The sequence below is a fragment of the Gobio gobio genome, assembly GCF_949357685.1.
Source record: "Gobio gobio genome assembly, chromosome: 7".
Classification (NCBI taxonomy): Eukaryota; Metazoa; Chordata; class Actinopteri; order Cypriniformes; family Gobionidae; genus Gobio; species Gobio gobio.
Genome location: NC_137103.1, coordinates 11,320,111 through 11,339,647, shown reverse-complemented (window position 1 = coordinate 11,339,647; position 19,537 = coordinate 11,320,111). Strand labels below are relative to the sequence as shown.

The following is a 19,537-nucleotide window of genomic DNA, read 5'->3' as shown; positions in this document are numbered from 1 at the left end:
ACCTGTTAAATATAAAAGTTTTATGTAATCATTTCAGACATTTTTCCTTATATTGAACATTTTTGTCAGTTCTTTAAAACTGAGTCCAGATCCCTTGGATTTGTTATAAAACCCCACTGAAGATTTTTCTAATGTACTCGGCTCACATACAATTTTTCACCCACTACTTCCAGTGCCACTGTCCTGCAGAGTTGGGCTCCAACCCTGATCAAACTCACCTGCCTGTAGCCTTCTAGTCATAGATATACATAATACAGGCTAGATGTCTCGTCCGCGCTGCTGGCCAATGGAGATCGACGTCCGCACCTGGCGGCCATCTTGTCACAGTCAGCTCGCTCACTCGTAACATTGTGTTTTAATGGTGCATGTACCTTTTAAATAACCATAACTTGCTCAATTTTCTACCGATTTTCAAACTGTTTGGTTTGTTATAAACGTCAGAGATGTAGTTATGACACTGCATACGTATGAAAAATGATTCATAATTTGTTCAAGCATCCATAATTATAGCCACGTTAATAACGTTTGTAAGAAACCTAACCATTTGTAAATCTGTCAAGATTTCAGTGAGATAAGAGTATTTGTGTTCGTGCAGATCACTCGCCTTACATCAGGAACCACAGAGCCCTGCCTGTGACAAGATGGCCGCCGGTGATGACGTTAGAGACTCCGGCATAAGACATCTAGCCTTTATTATGGATATCTATGGCTGCGTCCCAATTCGCCTACTTATACTACGTCCTAAAAGTATGTACTCTTTTTGTGAAGAAAAAGTACATACTTTTGAGTGTGTAGCAGAAGAGTATGCAAGCTTTGGGACATACTACTTCGTCATCTTTAACGGACTCTGTTACGTGCATCCCGTCACCGTTTAAAATGTCAATCATCGTCACAGTTCAAATCCCCCACTTTAAATTTAATTTCCTACCGTATTGGAGAGAAATGTAGTCGCTCGTTGATCTGCCTTTCGTGGGTCTTTAATGCAGAGACTCCTCTCATGTGTTTGCAAAGTTAATGGCCAAACGTATCATTACAAAAGTTCTCAATGCTGCTGCAGGTGAAATATAATGTGGATAATATTGAATAAATATCTTTTCGTCCGGTTAAATACTGATAATTGCTCACTCAAACCACTTTATCTTATCCTCTCCACTTAACCATCAGACTCGCGTAACCGTCATGTTTGTAGTTTTTTAAACACTTTTTATCCGCGTTTGTAGTTCTAATCGAATCCTCGTCCATTTCGCAATGGGTTGTGGGCAATATCAGCCGTTAGAGTGCGCATCGATCTGCACTTCGGATTCTGACCGGAAATAGTAAACCATCCGGGAATCTTTGGAATACTTTTTTCAACATACTAAGATTTGAGACATACTAATTCTTTTTTCGAATACTATTTAGTACGGATAGTATGCGAATTGGGACGCAGCATATGCTTCTAGTAATCCTGAAGACATTAATTAGCAGGTTCAGGTGTGTTTGATCAGGGTTGGAGCTAAACTCTGAACGAGAGTGGCCCTCCAGGACTGGAAGTGCCCACCCCTACTACACTAGATGGTATGGAAGTAATCATATTCGGACGGAGGGTTCGTGTTTTTATGAAGAGCACATTTTCTTGACCTACTGATAGTAGAAGACGTTTGTTTTGAAAAGCTTTGAAACAGCGGTGTGCAGATCAGCTTTTTGAGTTTGAGTTTGTTTCGAAATGCAGAGAGGATGACGCGTGTCAAGGGCTGTCGGATTACTGGCATTTCCTGCTCCCTCATTCCAGCTCGTCCTGGGGTGAGTTATCTGATGAGTGCACTTCAGACAGGCCCTCCACCCTCCTCTGCATCTGACACAAGATAAACACAATGATGATTTACATCCTCTCAGACACTGACTGCGATTTTATGAATGACACTTTAGGCTTGCTATGATCATTTCACACCAAATTATTAGTACAGGTTGATAGAATCATCTATTTATCTGCCTGCCTGTCTATTATCAAAGAAACAAAAATTAATACAAAACTTCACATGTAACAAACAAGGGGAAAACACAAGGAAAAATAACACACATAATCAAATTAAATAAACGAATTATAATAAATTATAAATAAACATAATTAAATTAACAAAGAAACAAAGGAAAACCGTTCTGCTACTATAGCAGCATATTATAATTTATGTTACTTGCTCAGACAGCATAATGTATTTATATAATATGACTTTCTATGAGTTGGTCTAGAAAGACAGATCTGCTCTGATATGGTTGATCACAGGTAATCATGTCAAGTCTCAAGTCAAGTTAAATCAAATCAAGTCACATTTATTTGTATAGTGCTAAATACAATACATCTTGCTTCAAAGCAGCTTCACAGGAATAAAAAGGAAAATAAGGCATAAAACAAACCGAAGGCGTGTGTGGGGGATGTAATCTCCTCGACCCCCTGAGAAATCTGACTACCAGCGTGTGCCTCCCGATCGATTGCACGTCAACCGGGGAACAAAACTAGGCAATTGCGGCCACATACACTTTAACGTGGGCGATAGACTCCCGTTGTCCAACCTGTGCTGCAGGAAACGTAAAATATCCAACACAGGACAGAACGGCAGATTGATATCGTTATCACGGCACCATTTCACAAACACTTCCCATTTTAGAGCGTAAAGGCACCAAGTGGAAGGCGCACAAGTCTCTGCAAGTGTGTCCGCTTGAGACGGCAGTCCTTACTGAGGGGAATTCGCCAAGGAGGGCCACCAGCATCTCTCTCAGGTCTAGAAACCAAGGCTGATTCAGCCAGTTCGGGGCAACAAGCATCACCGACGCTCTCTCCTCTCTGATTTTGCAAAACACCAGAGGTAAAATCTTCACTGGAGGGAACACATATAGTGCTCTGGCCAGTGCAATGTCAGAGCGTCCCCCGCCATTGGGGATCGAGACAGCGATAAGAACAGCGAGTGGTGTGTTCTCGCACATCGCAAATAGATCCGCGTTTGCCCTCCCGAAGCGGTCCCAAATCATCTGGACCGACCTGGGGTGAAGCCGTAAACCTCTTCGTGAGGTATCTCGTGTCAGGGTTGAAGTAAGCGATGAGACGAGGACTCAGAAATGCAGATAAATGAGTTTTTACGATAATAAGAAATGCAGATAAATGGGTTTTTACGAAAATAATAAAACAAGACAAACGAAGGCGTGGCTTGCAGGGAGACACAAGGCATGTATGACAACGATCCAGTACAGGACTGCAAACACAAGGAGAATAAATAGAGAGCAAACAAAAGAGGGTAACGAGGGAAAACAGGTGGGGCAAATTAACCAATAATCAGGAAACAAAATGGACAGGATTAGACAATAGATAGGAGAGCACATGGCACAAAGAAACACATGACAAACCATGTGCTCACACCAAAGTGACAAACCCATGAGCACATGGCCAGCAAACACAAAATCACAAGCCATGTGTCCATACAAACATGACATGAACACACAGCTAATGAGAACTCATAAGCCGCGTGTTCACACAAAACATGACAACATGAAAGCATGCAGCCAGTGAAACACCAACCGGGCTGATGTAAACACGCTAAGGCCAGTCCGAATGGGAGCACTGAATACTGGTATGCTGTGCCCTCGAAAGCGAACCACAAGAAGCACTTGTGACGCGTCACTATCTGAATATGGAAGTATGAGTCCTTCAGGTCCACGGATGCAAACCAGTCCCCGGCACGCACTTGTCCCAGGATCTGTTTCAGGGTCTTTACCCTGAAGGCGTGCTTGTGAAGCGCTTGGTTGATGGGTCTCAGGTCCAGGATCGGACGGAGTCCCCCATTCCTCTAGGGCACCACAAAATAGTGGCGGGTCGATGGGGCCTGTGAAAAGTTGGCAGAAGGTAGCCATCAGATGCGGAGAAGAAGTCTCTGAGTAGCTTCTGTTGCGTCTTGAAGATGGAACCGCGAAGGAGAAGATTCTGACGCAATTGTCGTTCCTCTGCATTTTATACTGCCCACTGGCTCATCAGTATTTGCATATTTGTGACAATTGGCCAGTAAATTTTACTGCCGTTATCCTTTAAGGTTTCAGGAAGTCCCCACAGCATCATAAGCTGACACAATGGCTGCGTCCGAAAACCTAGGCAGCTGACTCGTTGCCTCGCTGCCTTATCAGACATTGGCTTGTAAGGGAGCGTTAGTGCATGAAGGCACCTCACAAAACTAATTTCGGACAGACTTCTGAGGCATGGTAACAGTTTAATGATCTACAGCAAAATAGAGAGAGCTTTGATGAGAACTAAACAAATATTTAATTACTACATTAGTAATTTCTCCCTAGAAATGACATCAGAAGTGGAAAATGTTGGTAAAAAACTTACATTTACACACAAACTGACCAGCAAATGCAACTTTCGGACACAATCTTTTTTTCCAGCTCAACTGTCACAGAATGGAAAGCACAGGATTGTGGGATATCAAAGGCAGCGAAGGATACAAATATGCTGCCTTCAAAACTCGATCAGATGAAGGTCTCTCTGGAGACAGGAAGTGAAGCTAACATTAGATTGGGACATGCCTTGATGCCTTCCTGCCTTGAAATGTGTCCTCCGAACGCAGCATTTTCCAGCTTTCGGACGTAGCCAATGTCGAAATGAACGCTCTCGAAAGGGAACATATGCCTAGAGCTCCTCCTAGTGGTCATTATATAAATCACAAATGAAACTACATGAGACATTGCAGGATGGATTGTGGGATTGACAGTGAACCGGAGAAAGTGTTGAGAACATCAAAAAAGTTTGGGCTTTAAGCAAATATCAGCCGGCAGCCAATTGCTGTGAGGTTCAGGTTTAAAAATAAGGAGTGTCTATTTACACCAAGTGCAAATAGCGTGACTTGTTGGCGTTGTCAGTAAAGTGAAAGGCTTGTGAAACAAGGTTTTGATGCGATCGACCCGGGTTCAAATCTGCCTTTTGCAGAGCTCGCTCTCAATAAAAAATAAGAAAATGTTGTAAAAGTGGAAATAAATTGCCTAACTAAATGTTTAATAATAATATAAGTTGTAACTATACACATCACAACATGTAAATAGGAAAATGTTGGCGTTATTTTGTCACTTTTTGAGCAGTATGCTAGCTGGAGCCATTTACCTCCAGTCTTTGTGCTAAGCTAGGCTAACAGTGTGTGCATCAGACAGAGTTATGGCACGCACGGAGATGAGAATGGTATGTAAGGACTTATCTAACTTTGGGGGATACAGTGAATAAGCTAAAGTCCCAAAAAGTCGGCGTGTTCCTTTAATGTACAACAATACTGAGGTGCAAATAGTATGTGTCTGTCAAAATAAAGTATAAATAGCATCTAATTACTATTTACACATATTGCAAAGAACTACTAGGCTACGTTTACATGGTGTAAACAGAATGTATCACTATTTTCACTTAGCCTAGAATGTTATTTCACTTAGTAAATAGCATCGACAGTGTAAATATCATCTATCGCTTTTAGAAAATATGTTATTTTCACTTGCAAATAGCCACTGCCTTAAAAATATGCAGCTTTTTTATGCTGAAATTTATGTTGTATTTAGTGTGTAAATCATATTGTTTACACATTGAGTGCTTTGCAGATGTTTGGCTATATATCGTTAGCCTCATAGCATAATTGCCTAAGTCATTTGTTGGCCCAATTGAGATATCTGCCTAACTTTACTGTGAAAAAATACCTAAAAATGTTTTTTTTCTTGTTTACCAAAAACATTGAAATATGACTTAGGCAATTATGCTATGAGGCTAACGATATGTTAAATATTGCAGTTTGGATGCTTTCATTGTGATTATACTGGCTGTGTTTACAAAACTTCCCTCAGTTGGGGCATTTGGAAACAAAGCTGGCCTAAATGTAATCACACCATGTGCAGCGGAAGCTGCGGCCAACTTTACTTCAGTACTTTGTATTTCTGTGTAAAACAAAGAAGGACGAATAAATCATTTTGGGTGATATTGTTATTTTATGAAATTGATGTAGCATGTAGTTTTTGTTGGAACTGTAAACTGTACTCTATGGTTCCAGTGCTCTGATGATGCAAGAGTATCTGTTTATTCCCATAATAAACATATCCGTTACCCACCTGCGAGTGTGCTCTAGTGCTGCGGTTTGCACACAGGAGCCAGCGTGGCACAGCGCTCATTACATGCCTGATGCACCATCACCTGGCAACCACGCAAAGCCCTAAAATGCAGACGGGCATTTGTTTAGATTCCTCTTTCTTCTTTTTCAAGTGTTCCTTTGTCATGGAAACCTTTCAAACATCTCCCCCCTGTCTCTGTCAGGTTCTGCTGATGTGATCAGTGATATGAGCAGGTTCTATCTCTCGGACACATGATCAGTGCATTCTTGTGGTGTCAAAGTACAGCTTTAAAGGGTTTTGCCTTCGAAACGTTATAGGGAAAATCGATCATTTACAGCCAGGAGTATTAAGTCTTGCCTTAACAGGGCAAGCAAATTCATTAGAGTTCATTAGAGTTGAGTTGACTGATAATGTTTATTGATAAAAAACGTATTTTCTTAGCACGAAAATTGGTACAAACTTAATACTGTTATAAACAGTTTTTAGAATGGGTCTATCTTCTTACCTTTTTTATCTTTTTTGAAGTTTGTAATGGAATTTTTACTCTACTTTCATGTTTACATAGTTGTAAAACTGGCTGATAAGAACAAGTCTTCACATTTTCACGAGTCTGTGATCTTTAGTCCCATTAATGAATTTAAGTGCATTCTATTTATATCATATTCATGATGAACTGATGATATGGGTTTCAGCAAACATTCATTGATGACAACATTTCCATTTACTTCTGGATGACTTTAACTTTCAAGTTCAAACTTTGTTTTTGCTAGTCATTACTCTTCCTCACTTACAATAACATGAGTGTAAGGAAGTACATTTAAATAAATTGAAATTCAAAGAAATTCAGTACTTAGGTCACTTTAGCCAATCGTGCTGAAAATTCAACGGTTTTTAATCGTGCAGTGCCATACTTGGCTCAAGTGTAAACATAACTGGAAACGTTCGACCCGAAGGTGGAAAAGCACCATGGCCTCATGGGATAGTAAAGTGTCCATCGTATGCACACTTCAGAATCTCTCCAGAAGTAGTAGGTCATCCGGGTACTTTTTGCCAATTCTTTTAAGAGTACTGGGAATTCAGACATATGTATTTTGTCACATACTGTTTTATCCACTGTTACTATATCCACCTTATTTTTCAGCTAAGCGCGGGCGTGGCCATTTGTGTGTCTGGCTTCCGGTGTCATTCACTTCCAGTTATTTTTACCTGTACAAAACGTAGTATATTTCACTTGAAGGAGTGAATGAAAAAAAAGGCCACATCCACACGAAGCCAGAGCTTTCCCTATCCGATCTTTTTTTCCTCTCATCTCAAGAAATATCTGCGTACCCACGAGAGCACTGAAACCGACTGAAAATGATGTAGTAAACATGCCAGACCAGTGTGTGGCGCTGTAATTCTGCCACAGAGATACACTAAAAACCGAGAAGAAGAGTTGTGGTTAGAAGGGGTACAGCCATAGATATACATAATAAAGGTTAGATGTCTCGTCCACGCTGCTGGCCAATGGAGGTCGACGTCCGCACCTGGCGGCCATCTTGTCACAGTCAGCTCGCTCACTCGTAACATTGTGTTTTAATGGTGCGTATACTTTTTAAATAACCATAACTTGCTCAATTTTCTACCAATTTTCAAACTGTTAGGTTTATTATAAATGTCAGACATGTAGTTATGACACTGCATACTTATGAAAAATTATTCATAATTTGTTCAAGCATCCGTAATTATATTTGTAAGAAACCAAACCATTTGTAAATCCGTCAAGATTTCAGTGAGATAAGAGTATTTGTGTTCGTGCAGATCACTCACCTTACATCAGGCACCACAGAGCCCGCCAGAAAGCTTGCCTGTGACAAGATGGCCGCCGGTGATGACGTTAGAGACTCTGCCGTAAGACATCTAGCCTTTATTATGTATATCTATGTGTACAGCAGCGGTCGGAAGTGGGGCAAAATCTCAGAATAAAATAACAATGAATTAAATTAGCTACTTACCAGATTGTGTTTTATTAACGTCTAACACCTACCCCAACCCTAAACCTACCCTTACAACAATGCAAATACAGTAATTAAATGGCGTAATATTGATGTGCGCATGCCCAGTGCCCGTAGTTTTATCCCTTCTAGTCTTTCCTGTGCGGGACTTGGTGTGATGACATCATCGTTTCACAAAATACGGATTGGCTGTACACACGAAAACGCAAGGGTGTCGGTTTCAGATTTATCCACTCAGGGACCCGGTTTAATAAAATATCGGTTTCAGGCTCCTAAAACGCCGGATCTGTGTTGGCGAAACGCTGTAAATTAACGCGTCTACGAAAATGATTAATAAAACATATAAATATCAGTTAACCATATGTATACTACTTTCTTCACTGATGAAAATGTCTGCCCACTGACACTGGTTTTCAAGCTATTGTTATCTAATTTTTTTGGCCTTCAGAACATCTTAAAATGCACATATGTAGATCACAGAAATAAAAATGTTCATGTGGGGGGGTATCTCGAACAAAGTAGGTCTTGCCCAGGGTGCAATTCAATGTAGAACCGCCACTGCCCTTGTGGCACCATCTGATAAAGAAAAAATATAGTAAAAATTATTATTTTGAAACCTTAATGATCCGAAAAACACTTAGCCTCTTCACTAACTAGCACACACAATACCATTGGTATAGGCTACTACTTCCGCCGCCTCACCGGAAGTTGTACCCATGTTCTTTTTTACAGTAGCGCCCGCCGGAAACAGGTGGATACATGCCTTCAGTTTGATTCAGTCCTTTGTTCCGTACTGTCATGTTCCTTTGTTATTTCTCACACATTATGCAATGCCTTCTTTGTTTTATTAAATTGTTTTATTTTTTTTAAAGTAAAGTTAAAATGCTGCAAGATCCATATTTCCCCATCTCTGTTGTTTTGGAAGGCAGGCAGACAATATTTTTTAATTTGTTTGTTACCAGCCATTATACATATAAAATGAAGGGTTCAATCAGCATTGTAGGCCTATGTTTGTCTCTGGAAATAGCTTGCAGTAAACAAAGAAAAGAAAAATACAGTAACAGTAAACCATAGGTTTCGTTCTTGCAGTAAACACAGACTTCCAGGTGAAAACTGAAATTGTCTTTTAAAGCCTCTGTACAATTTAGACAACTAAGAACCTAAACTTCAAGCTCTCAAAGCCGAATGGAGGTGTTGCCACCTGGTGGACTAATGACTTATGATGTCACCTTCAGTGTTCACTGACCATGTGACACTGAGTGCTTTAAATTAAAGTAATTGCATTGCAACTTAAACATTAATAACAGTTACATCAATAACAATCAACATAATAACATTCAATCATCCTCTTTACAGTGCTGGTGGTTTTGCAGGCATATCTGAGAACTCACAAACCCCAGTTGAGCACAATGTTTGATCTTGTACAGTCAATGTCTTCTTTTGTCCATCCGTTACCAAGGTTACAGTCAGAGGAATGTGGAGCGTTGATGTTCAAAGATCTCATCTTTTCTGTAAATCACCGCTTCTGTCCATGAGGAAAATTAGAACGCTTACAAATACATATTTATAAGTGGAAATGAGGCTGGCCGACTGTGAATCGCATATCAATAATTAATACTCTATTTGAATATTTTGTCAGGGACTCAGTGTGTCACTGTACCCAGAGTGAGTGTCTGCCTCTCCCTGCAGGGCTGTTTCCTCTCGGTTGCTGACTGGACATCTTTATAATGAGACAGAGCTACAGCATGTTAATGTGCTTGTGTCTGGGACTGCAGAAAAACAGAGAAACACCCATTTTCCTAGAGTTACACCCACGTACTACTGGCTTTAAACTGCCCAGTGTCTGGACATCATTGCAACACTCGCAGTCAACACTGTTTCCGTCTTGGTCATGAAGAACTTGTTGTTTGACTGCGGGTTTGAGCCCAGCCATCAATACAACACTTTACATTTTCTTCATAAATGTGATATGTTGAATAAACACTGCCAGTGTACTGTGACTTATGGGCGTGGTTTCAAAGACAGGGCTTAGATTAAGTCAAAATTAGCCCTTAGTTCAATTAGGACATTTAGCTTTTATAAACATGCCCTAGAAAAAAAATACATTACCTATACATATTGAGACAAAACAATGGCACTGACATATTTTAAGTTATGTTGCTTTAACAGCTCAAACATGCATTTTAGTCTGGGACTAGCTTAAGCCTCGTCTGTGAAACCAGGATTTTTTTGGCCAAATACTACTTTCGTTTAAACTTCTCTTAAACGAACAAATATAACATAAAAAGGCATCATACCACATCAACAGTGTTGAGGAAAGTTACTTTCAAAAGTAATGTGTTAATATTGCGTTACTCTCTGAAAAAAGTAACTATTTGCGTTAGTTACTTTTTACGGAAGTAATGTGCTATTACTTTTGCGTTACTTTTTCTCATGTGGGCTGGGCTTGCTTGTTTGTTTTTAAAAACAACATTTTTTGTTGTTTTTTTGGCAAGTGTAAAGGCCTTTCACACCAAAACTGAAATGAATAAGCCTCAGGCTGCATCAAATTCGCTTCTATCGCATCTAGTTGGCATCCATTTTGAATCCACCCGCACGTCCAAAGCAAATTGGTCGCCCGTATAAAGCAAGCGTTTGAAGCAAAATAGACTTATGTTCGAGGCGTTCACTTCCACTTTCAATGTTACTTCCGCCTATCCCGCGCCCATATAGCTCCGTATAGCTTTAATTAAATGCATGAAAGAACAGTAACAACAATTTTCATAATTGTCATGCCATAATAATGCAAAAATACGCCAAGGTCCTTCAGTCCAGATTAAGTGCTAAGTCCTTAAACACAGCCACTGTTTTGAATGAGTGACTCCGGGCGAGCCTGCCCCCGTTTATCACGTCACTTCACTACGTGACAGCAGCAAGCAGGCTCCTGATTGGTTAACGCAGAGCGAACAGATGCCAAAGTTCAAATTTTTCAACTCGGGCGTCAGACGGGAATTCGATTCAAACGCGTGAATGCACAAAAAGCACCAAATAAAATCAGTCGCGCAAGACACTCAATTCGCAAACTGGATGCGCGAATGAGACAAAATCGCGTCTTTACATTCACTTAACATGGAAATCACTCACTTCAGAGTCCAGACGCTCAATTCGCATTCAGTGTGAATGCAGCATCAGGCTGAAGGAAATGCTAATTCACGCCTGTACACTAGAGGGCGCAGCTCAAACAAACCTTTCAGCTCTGCTGCCATTCTGGATCGCAAAAGAATGCAGGAGAAGAAAGTTTGGCCCTGTCCCAAATGGCACACTTCATATGCACTTACGAGGCGTTTCTCAATGTCAAGGAAGGATCCTCGGAAGCCAGAATTCCGAGGATGCTACGTCATCGACAGCCATCGAAGGACTGTTCCAATGTCGAGGATCCTCAGAATTTCAACCAAGGTCTGAGTCCTTCGTTCGAAAAATATGCCATATACAGGAAAGGATGCTTACGAGTAGACTTCGCACACTTCACACTCTCAAATCACCCACAATCCTATGCGCGCAGCTTTGCTATCTTGTTAAAAAAATACAAAATATCGGACGTTGGCGGAGTCGGAGCGTTAACGGGGCAATATTTACGTCACCAAACATTTGTTATAACCATAGTAAATATAAGTAAAGTTTAACGTTTATATGCCAGTACAAATGACTACCGTATTGATATTATACAAATTACGTTATTGATGGCTAACGGACCTTTTCACTGATGTAATGACGCAATGACGTGCAATTGCTAGCCTGTTCCATTTACGTGTTCTCCGAATGCAAAAGAGGAGCCTCGCCTAGCCTCTGAAGGAAGTGACTTGGAAGGACCAGTCCTACAGAGGAAGCATCCTTGACATTGAGAAACACCTGCGGTCTTGTGGACTTACAATGGCCGCCACGTGCGCATGTCTGGTAAGTCAACAAGACCATAGGGTGTCCCATTGCACCCTCGATGCGCACATTTTACTTCTACTTTTGACCTTTCCTACAAATATATACTATTATAACAGATTTTTTTAATGTAATAATATTGATTTGATCATTATAAAATCTAAAAGTACATTCAAAAACAAAATGTGAGGAAAAAAATAACTATGTTAGGGAGTGGAAATGGCTAATGAGCAAATAAGTGCTCCTCTGCCGCCGTCTACTGGTAAAATTGTGTCTTTTTAAATTTAAAACTAGAAGTGTTTGTATTTCACCAAGTGTTAGTTTTCCTACTTCGTGAAACTTTTAGTGTTACAAATTCAGACAATCTTTGAAGGATGAACAAAAAATAGTTTTGGGTTATCACAATACATTTTTTTTAATTTAAATTGGATAATATACAGACTTTTGAGCTTTAAATGTTGTTATTATGTAATATACATTATATGTTTTGCCGTCCACCACAATTAAAAATATCAGGTTTAAGTAAAAATGTCGAAGATGAACGAAAGTCTAATGGGTCTGGGTGTGTAGAGCTAGCCTGGGAAAACCCAGACAACTTCCGGCAAATTTAGATTTTACTACTGAGAATGGTCTGGTTTTAACCAGGCTAGTGTAGAGCCTAAATGATGACAGAATAGTTTTTTCTTTTCTTTTTCAACTTGGCCACTCGACCCGTTTGATGTTGTTGATTTTTGTTTATATATAGCAAATGTGTGTGGTTGGAATTGAAAAAAAGAAGAAAAAAACTACGAGGTTAAACATACAAAACTACTGTAAATATTAAGAAGGCTACTTTTGACTCGAAATCATAGCTCTTATGACAACTTCCCTGTGTGACAACTAGCCCCGGTATATTCGCCCATGTTAGCTGTGTGGGCGGCTCAGCATCGGTCAGACTCAAACTCGGTCGCTCTCAGTAAAGTCGCATGCTGCTCATGATCAGGTGCGGACGATGCGAACGGTAGTTTTACTCCATGATTTCACCGAAGATGGTCGCGGCACACACCTCCAGCCACCCGTCTGCTTCTGCTGAGTGGATCATCTGTCTGGACAAGAGGTACCGTCGTTTACCCTACACAAACTTCATCCTTCTGTCTTCATGTTGTTGTTCTGATCCACCTGCAGCAATCTTTTACACACCAGTGCCTCATGGAAAAGACATTCCAAGCACATTTGATTTGTTAAACCATATTAGGATATAAGTTTTATGTCATAAATGTCAACTGCTAATGTCAGTGTAATTGATGTAGCCTATGCCCTCGACTGATTCTAGATGATAGATGGATCCAGTGTCAGCTTCACGTGTTTCGCAGCTTTCACTGTGAATCTGGCAGATGTGAGTGTAGTTTGTAAAGGGTTGTTTGTCACCTGGAAGAGGTCACCAGTGCTGCAGTGCTTGTGTTACTGCAGACGCTTTCTGCTGTGAAGGGCTTTAGAAACAGAGACGAACTTAAAGGAATATTTCACCCTCATGTCACCCAAACCCTATGTATGCATTTCTTCCTTCAGTGAAACACAAAAGAAGAGGTTTAGCTAAATGTCCAGGCTGCTCTTGATACAGTAAATCCTAAAATTAATGATTTGTTGGCTCAAGACTACTTAACCGCATTAATGAGGGAAAAAACTTAAATAAACATTGCCAATGAAAAATTTAAAATGACAGAGAAATATAAAACTATAGATTTATGTTGCTTGTGTATAATAGAAACAACGTATGTTACATTTATTGCAAAATAAATATTGTATATATGCAAGTTCTGCAATAAACATACATCAGAATCAAAGTGTTATTTGCAGAATCATAGGTAAATGTTTTCCATGAGGAATTCCTTTGTTAAACACAGTTATTTAAGAAATAAGTTGAAATAATGCAAGCACATTCTGTATGGCATCATAATAACACCATAACTAGGGCTCAAAAAAGGACAACTAAAGGGATAGTTCACCCACAAAGGAAAATTCTGGCATCATTTGCTCAACTTCTTGGCGTTCCAAAACCATACGACTTCTATTCATCTTCAAATTACAAATAAAGATATTTTTTAATATTCTTTAATAATTTTTATTCATCCATTAAAGGAAGATTATCCCAGGGAGATTATCAGTGGTCTTGTATGTCTTCCATTTTTTAATAATTGCTCCCACAGTTGATTTCTTCACACCAAGCTGCCTATTGCAGATTCAGTCTTCCCAGCCTGGTGCAGGTCTACAATTTTGTTTCTGGTGTCCTTTGACAGCTCTTTGGTCTTGGCCATAGTGGAGTTTGGAGTTTGACTGTTTGAGGTTGTGGACAGGTGTCTTTTTTACTGATAATGAGTTCAAACAGGTGCCATTAATACAGGTAATGAGTGGAGGACAGAGGAGCCTCTTAAAGAAGAAGTTACAGGTCTGTGAGAGCTAGAAATCTTCCTTTTTTGTAGATGACCAAATACTTATTTTCCACCATAATTTGCAAATAAATTCTTTAAAAATCAGGCAATGTGATTTTCTGGATTTCTGTCTCTCACAGTTGAAGTGTGCCTATGATGAAAATTACAGGCCTCTCTCATCTTTTTAAGTTGGAGAACTTGCACAATTGGTGGCTGACTAAATACTTTTTTGCCCCACTTTATGTGTAAATAATTGAATTATGTCATGTAAAACAAGAGTTTGTTAACGTTACTCCTGATCGGAAGCTTCCATAAATATTGAGTTAATACATAGATTTAGGCTTCAACTATGTTTAATGGTGCAACACAAAAATATTTAGTAGTGCATAAGTTGGAAAAGCCCCAGGATATACTGCAGGTCAGGAAAGCTATCCGTTCCTTTATTGATACACGTGAAAAGCACCCCGGGGGCATTATAGGGATCCGGCGTTATGTTTAATCTATTAAGTTTTGCTATGTACAGGTCTATGTCTTTTGAATTAAAGTGCGCAGTGAATTAAAGTCGCAGTGAGTCAATGTTTTCAGTGGTGTATAAAGACCTCACATAATGAACCGTTATGTTTTTATTACCTTAGAATGAGTCATTTCTATTTACATACACAGAGAAGCCGCCATTTTGCGCCGCCATGTCTCTACAGTAGCCCTAAACGGACAAACTGCTCTACAGAGCGCTAGTCACTCTCTGCGGTCTCAGACGACAACATCTTTGTCCTGTGTCGGCCACCGTAGCTTCTCTATGTGCTTCGAAAGGGAGGGGTGAGCGGTTGCAATTCGCAACTTCACAGCTAGATGACGCTAACATTTAAACAGTGCACCTTACAAAGGTGCAACCAATATTTTCAAGCTTTAAAAAGTACAAAAACAACATTGTAAAAGTAATGCAGATGAATTGAGCGGTTTAATCCAAGCCCTCTGAAGAGATATGATGGCTTCATATATGATGAACAGATTTGATATAGGCTTTTCTTCACATATAAACACACATGCATAGAGCACATCAACTATGGCAAACGGAAGTTCAAACGTGCTTGCTTGATGCAAGAACCAATGAGGATTGAAAGCCAGTACAGTTGATAAACTGCTCATTTTATATGGCCATTAAAATGTCTTTTTCTACGTTTTGATGAATGGAAGATCTGGTTGCGTGAACTCTCAATGGATGGACAAACATTATGAGGTAATATTAAAAAGTATCTTAATTTGTGTTTTGAAGATGAACAGATGTTGCTTTCAGTTAAAAAAAGCTCAAACATGCATTTTAGTCTGGGACTAGCTAAAGCCTTGTCTGTGAAACTGAGAGAAAGAGTATCTTAATTTAACAGTACTTTAGTATTTTACTTGTACTGACTGTAGGCTCAAATATGAACTAGTCCTCAAAACCTAAGACACATGCCAGTGAAAAACAAGAAAATGTTGCTTTGTGAGGAGGGCCATCATGTTTATTTTCTAAAATCGAAATGAAATGGAACACTTCAATATTGCATTAAATCAAAGTCAACAGAACAGCCTCTTAAACGTCTACAAACATTCAAGTCAATTAAGCTCAAGTGCTCAAAAGGCTCTTATAACGGATAAATAAAATAATGTTAAGTAAAATGAAATGGTCAAAGCCTGCTTGCACAGAACACTGGTTTCAGTCTCATCACCGGCTGCAGTCATGTCCTCATCTCATACATGAAACCCTGCGATTCAACAACTACCTGCTAATGCACGCGCATTCGTGTGAAGCAGCCTTGTTGACAAAGTTTGGGTGGGTAAGAGAAAAACGCACATGATATACTGCAGTACCTTTGATGACCTGTAGAAATCAATGTTGCAGAAATAAACTACTGCAGAAAAAGTTAAGTTAGATACTCAGTAAAGCTACAAACTACAAAAAGATACTTAAAGGCATAGTTCACCCAAAAATGAAAATTAGCCCATCATTTACTCACCCCCAAGTCATCCTAGGTGTGTATGACATTCTTCTTTCAGACGAATAAAATCAGAGTTATATTACAAAAGTCCAGGCTAATTCAAGCATTAATTTGATTCATAGTTGCTGTGTTTTTGAAGTCCATAAAAAGTGCATCTGTCCGTCATATAACTGCTCCACGCGGCTCTGGGGTGTTAATAAAGGCCTTCTGAAGCGAATTGATGCGTTTGTGTAAGAAAAATTTCCATATTATAACTTTATCAAGTACACTTTCGACCGACCGCATTCCATGGAAAAGTGTTGAATGTTGAAAGTGAAACTCAAGATGCGTACGTGACGTCATGACGAGCGAACCTGGTCGCGTTAGTCTTTCGATCGGCAGGGGAACTTTCAACAATTTTTCCATAAATTGAACTGGGAAGGCGAGTTTATCAAGTTTACTTGATAAAGTTTTAAATATGAATATTTTTCTTACCCAAACACATTGATTCGCTTCAGAAGGCCTTTATTAACACCCCGGAGCCGCGTGGGGCAGTTATTTGACGGACAGATGCACTTTTTATGGACTTTGAATCCACTATGAATCCAATTCTAATGCTTGAATTAGCCTGGACTTTTGTAATATTACTCAGATTTTATTCGTCTGAAAGAAGAATGTCATATACACCTAGGATGACTTGAGGGTGAGTAAATTATGGGCTAATTTTCATTTTTGGGTGAACTAACCCTTTAAGTATAGTAACTGATTACATGTACTCAAATACTTTACACCACTGTTTTAGGGTGAATAATCCCTTTAAAGGGGACATATCATGAAAATCTGACTTTTTCTGTGTTTAAGTGCTATAATCGGGTCCCCAGTGGTGTTGTCAAAAATACAGACCGTGGTACCAAGTCGGTACTGAAATGTAAAAAATGTGCCGCTTTGAGCGCTGTTGAGCTGGAATCGTAAACACCTCTGGCTGACCATTGTGTTCACGAGGATGTGTCTGTGATTGGCTACAATGTTCAACGCACGGGAGCGTTTGAAAGCACACAGAAGTTTTTGAAAGTGTTTTGAAAGCAGGAGTGTTTGAAAGCACAAGCAGGCGTCGACCAGCGGACCGGTAGGCTGATAGGCGCCTGCATTCAAATAGGGGTGGGAGAAAAGGTTGATGCATCGATGCATCGCGATTCGTTATCCAACGATTCAGAATCGATTCTCAAAAATTCAGAATCGATTCTGTGTTCAATTCAAACGGCCACTTCACCACTGTGTGCGCGCGCAGTCACCGGCCAAACAGAAAAACCTGTTGATAGGCGAACGTTGGTATGCTGGTGAATTGCCTTCATTTAAAGGGTTAGTTCACCCAAAAATGAAAATTCTGTCATTAATTACTTACCCTCATGTCGTTCGACACCCGTCAGACCTCCGTTCATCTTCAGAACACAAATGACAATATTTTAGTTGAAATCTGATGGCTCTGAAAGGCCTCCATTGGCTCAATGGCACGGTTCACTCTCAAGACCCTTAAAAGGCACTAAAGACGTCGTTGCAAAGTCCATTTCACTACAGTGGTTCTAAAATAACTATATGAATCGGCGACAATAGTTTTTGTGCTCAAAAAAACCCTAAATAACGACTTATATAGTGATGACGATTTCAAAACAAGGCATCATGAAGCTTCGAAGCGTTATGAATCAGTGAGTCGAATCATGATTCGGATCGCGTGTCAAACCGCCAAACTGCTGAAATTTGGCGATTCAAACTGCTGATTCGACTCACTGATTCATTACGCTTCGAAGCTTCATGATGCCGTGTTTTGAAATCGTCATCACTATATAAGTCGTTATTTAGGTTTTTTTTGCGCACAAAAACTATTCTCGCCGATTCATAAAGTTATTGTAGAGCCACTGTAGTGAGATGGACTTTGTAACGACGTCTTTAGTACCTTTTAAGGGTCTTGAGAGTGAACCGTGCCATTGTGCCAATGGAGGCCTTTCAGAGCCATCAGATTAACTAAAATATCTTCATTTGTGTTCTGAAGATGAACGGAGGTCTGACGGGTGTCGAACGACATGAGGGTAAGTAATTAATGACAGAATTTTCATTTTTGGGTGAACTAACCCTTTAAGTGCCTTAAGATTCCACACTCCTACATTCAAACGCTCTGTGTGTATCTGTGTAAGCGCTCTGTGAAAAGCGTCATTGATGTATATTTATTACATGTTTGTGAAGCGCTGATCATTGTAGCCAATCACAGACATATTTGATGCGCGCGTGAAGAGTGAACACAATGGACAATCAGAGGTGTTTACGATTCCGCTCAACAGCGCTCAAAGCGTCACATTTTTTAAAATTTCAGTACCGACTTGGTATCCCGGTCTGTACTTTTGACAACACTAGTCCCTGGTGCATCTACCAACCAGAAAACGTGAAAAAGGACAACTCAATAACTTTGTTTTGGTAAGCCTTTCTCTGCAAGCATGTGAAAAAACCAGCCGCTCAGATTTCGCTCCCCTAGTGACGTAGGAAGGGGATCTTATTATAATATTACCGATCATATCACCCACCAATAATCGTGTTAAATAATCGTGATTTCAATATTGAGCAAAATAATCGTGATTATGCTTTTTACCATAACCGAGCAGCCCTAGCCACTGGTCTCTGTATGCTTTTCATCGTGAAGAACAGTCAGTGAATTCTGTTCAACGTTTCCTTTTGTGTTCCACAGAAGAATCTCATACAGGTTTTGAATGATACAAGGGTAAATGATGACTTTTTGGGTGAACTTTAAGAATTTGTAATAATAGCAGTACTGTGAGCCTACGGACTCTGCCCATGATCGCCTAGAAACGGGGCATCTCGTATATATCCAACATTATAAAGCAGTTAACAAACACGCTATCTCGTTATCAAACACGGGGCGGAGATTTGTGTGTAATGTGTTTATGACACACTCTAATGGGCTCCGGCCGGCTCTTCCTGCAATGAATGGCTCCATCTTGCTGTAGATCAATATTTACACATCTAAAGCAGATGGACACAGGTCTGTTGAAATTATGTCCGCACTCGACTCTCTCCATTCCTGTCTTTATCTCCTTTTACCTGGCATTGTTTTGATGGCGCGATAGATGCATAACAGCGACGTCCAGATGTCTTGAGT

The 19,537-nt window shown here is 40.0% G+C and overlaps 1 protein-coding gene across 1 annotated transcript in view; it reads left to right on the top strand.

Annotated features, from left to right (window-relative positions):
* Positions 1-13,036: 13,036 nt before the first annotated feature.
* Positions 13,037-19,537, top strand: part of rapgef4a (Rap guanine nucleotide exchange factor 4a) — a gene marked incomplete at its 5' end in the record, with an annotated part of 307,110 nt that continues 300,609 nt past the window's right edge. The window contains one exon of the mRNA XM_079822458.1: positions 13,037-13,104. Within this exon, the coding sequence (XP_079678584.1) occupies positions 13,037-13,104 (68 nt within the window). The remainder of the gene's footprint in view (positions 13,105-19,537) is intronic.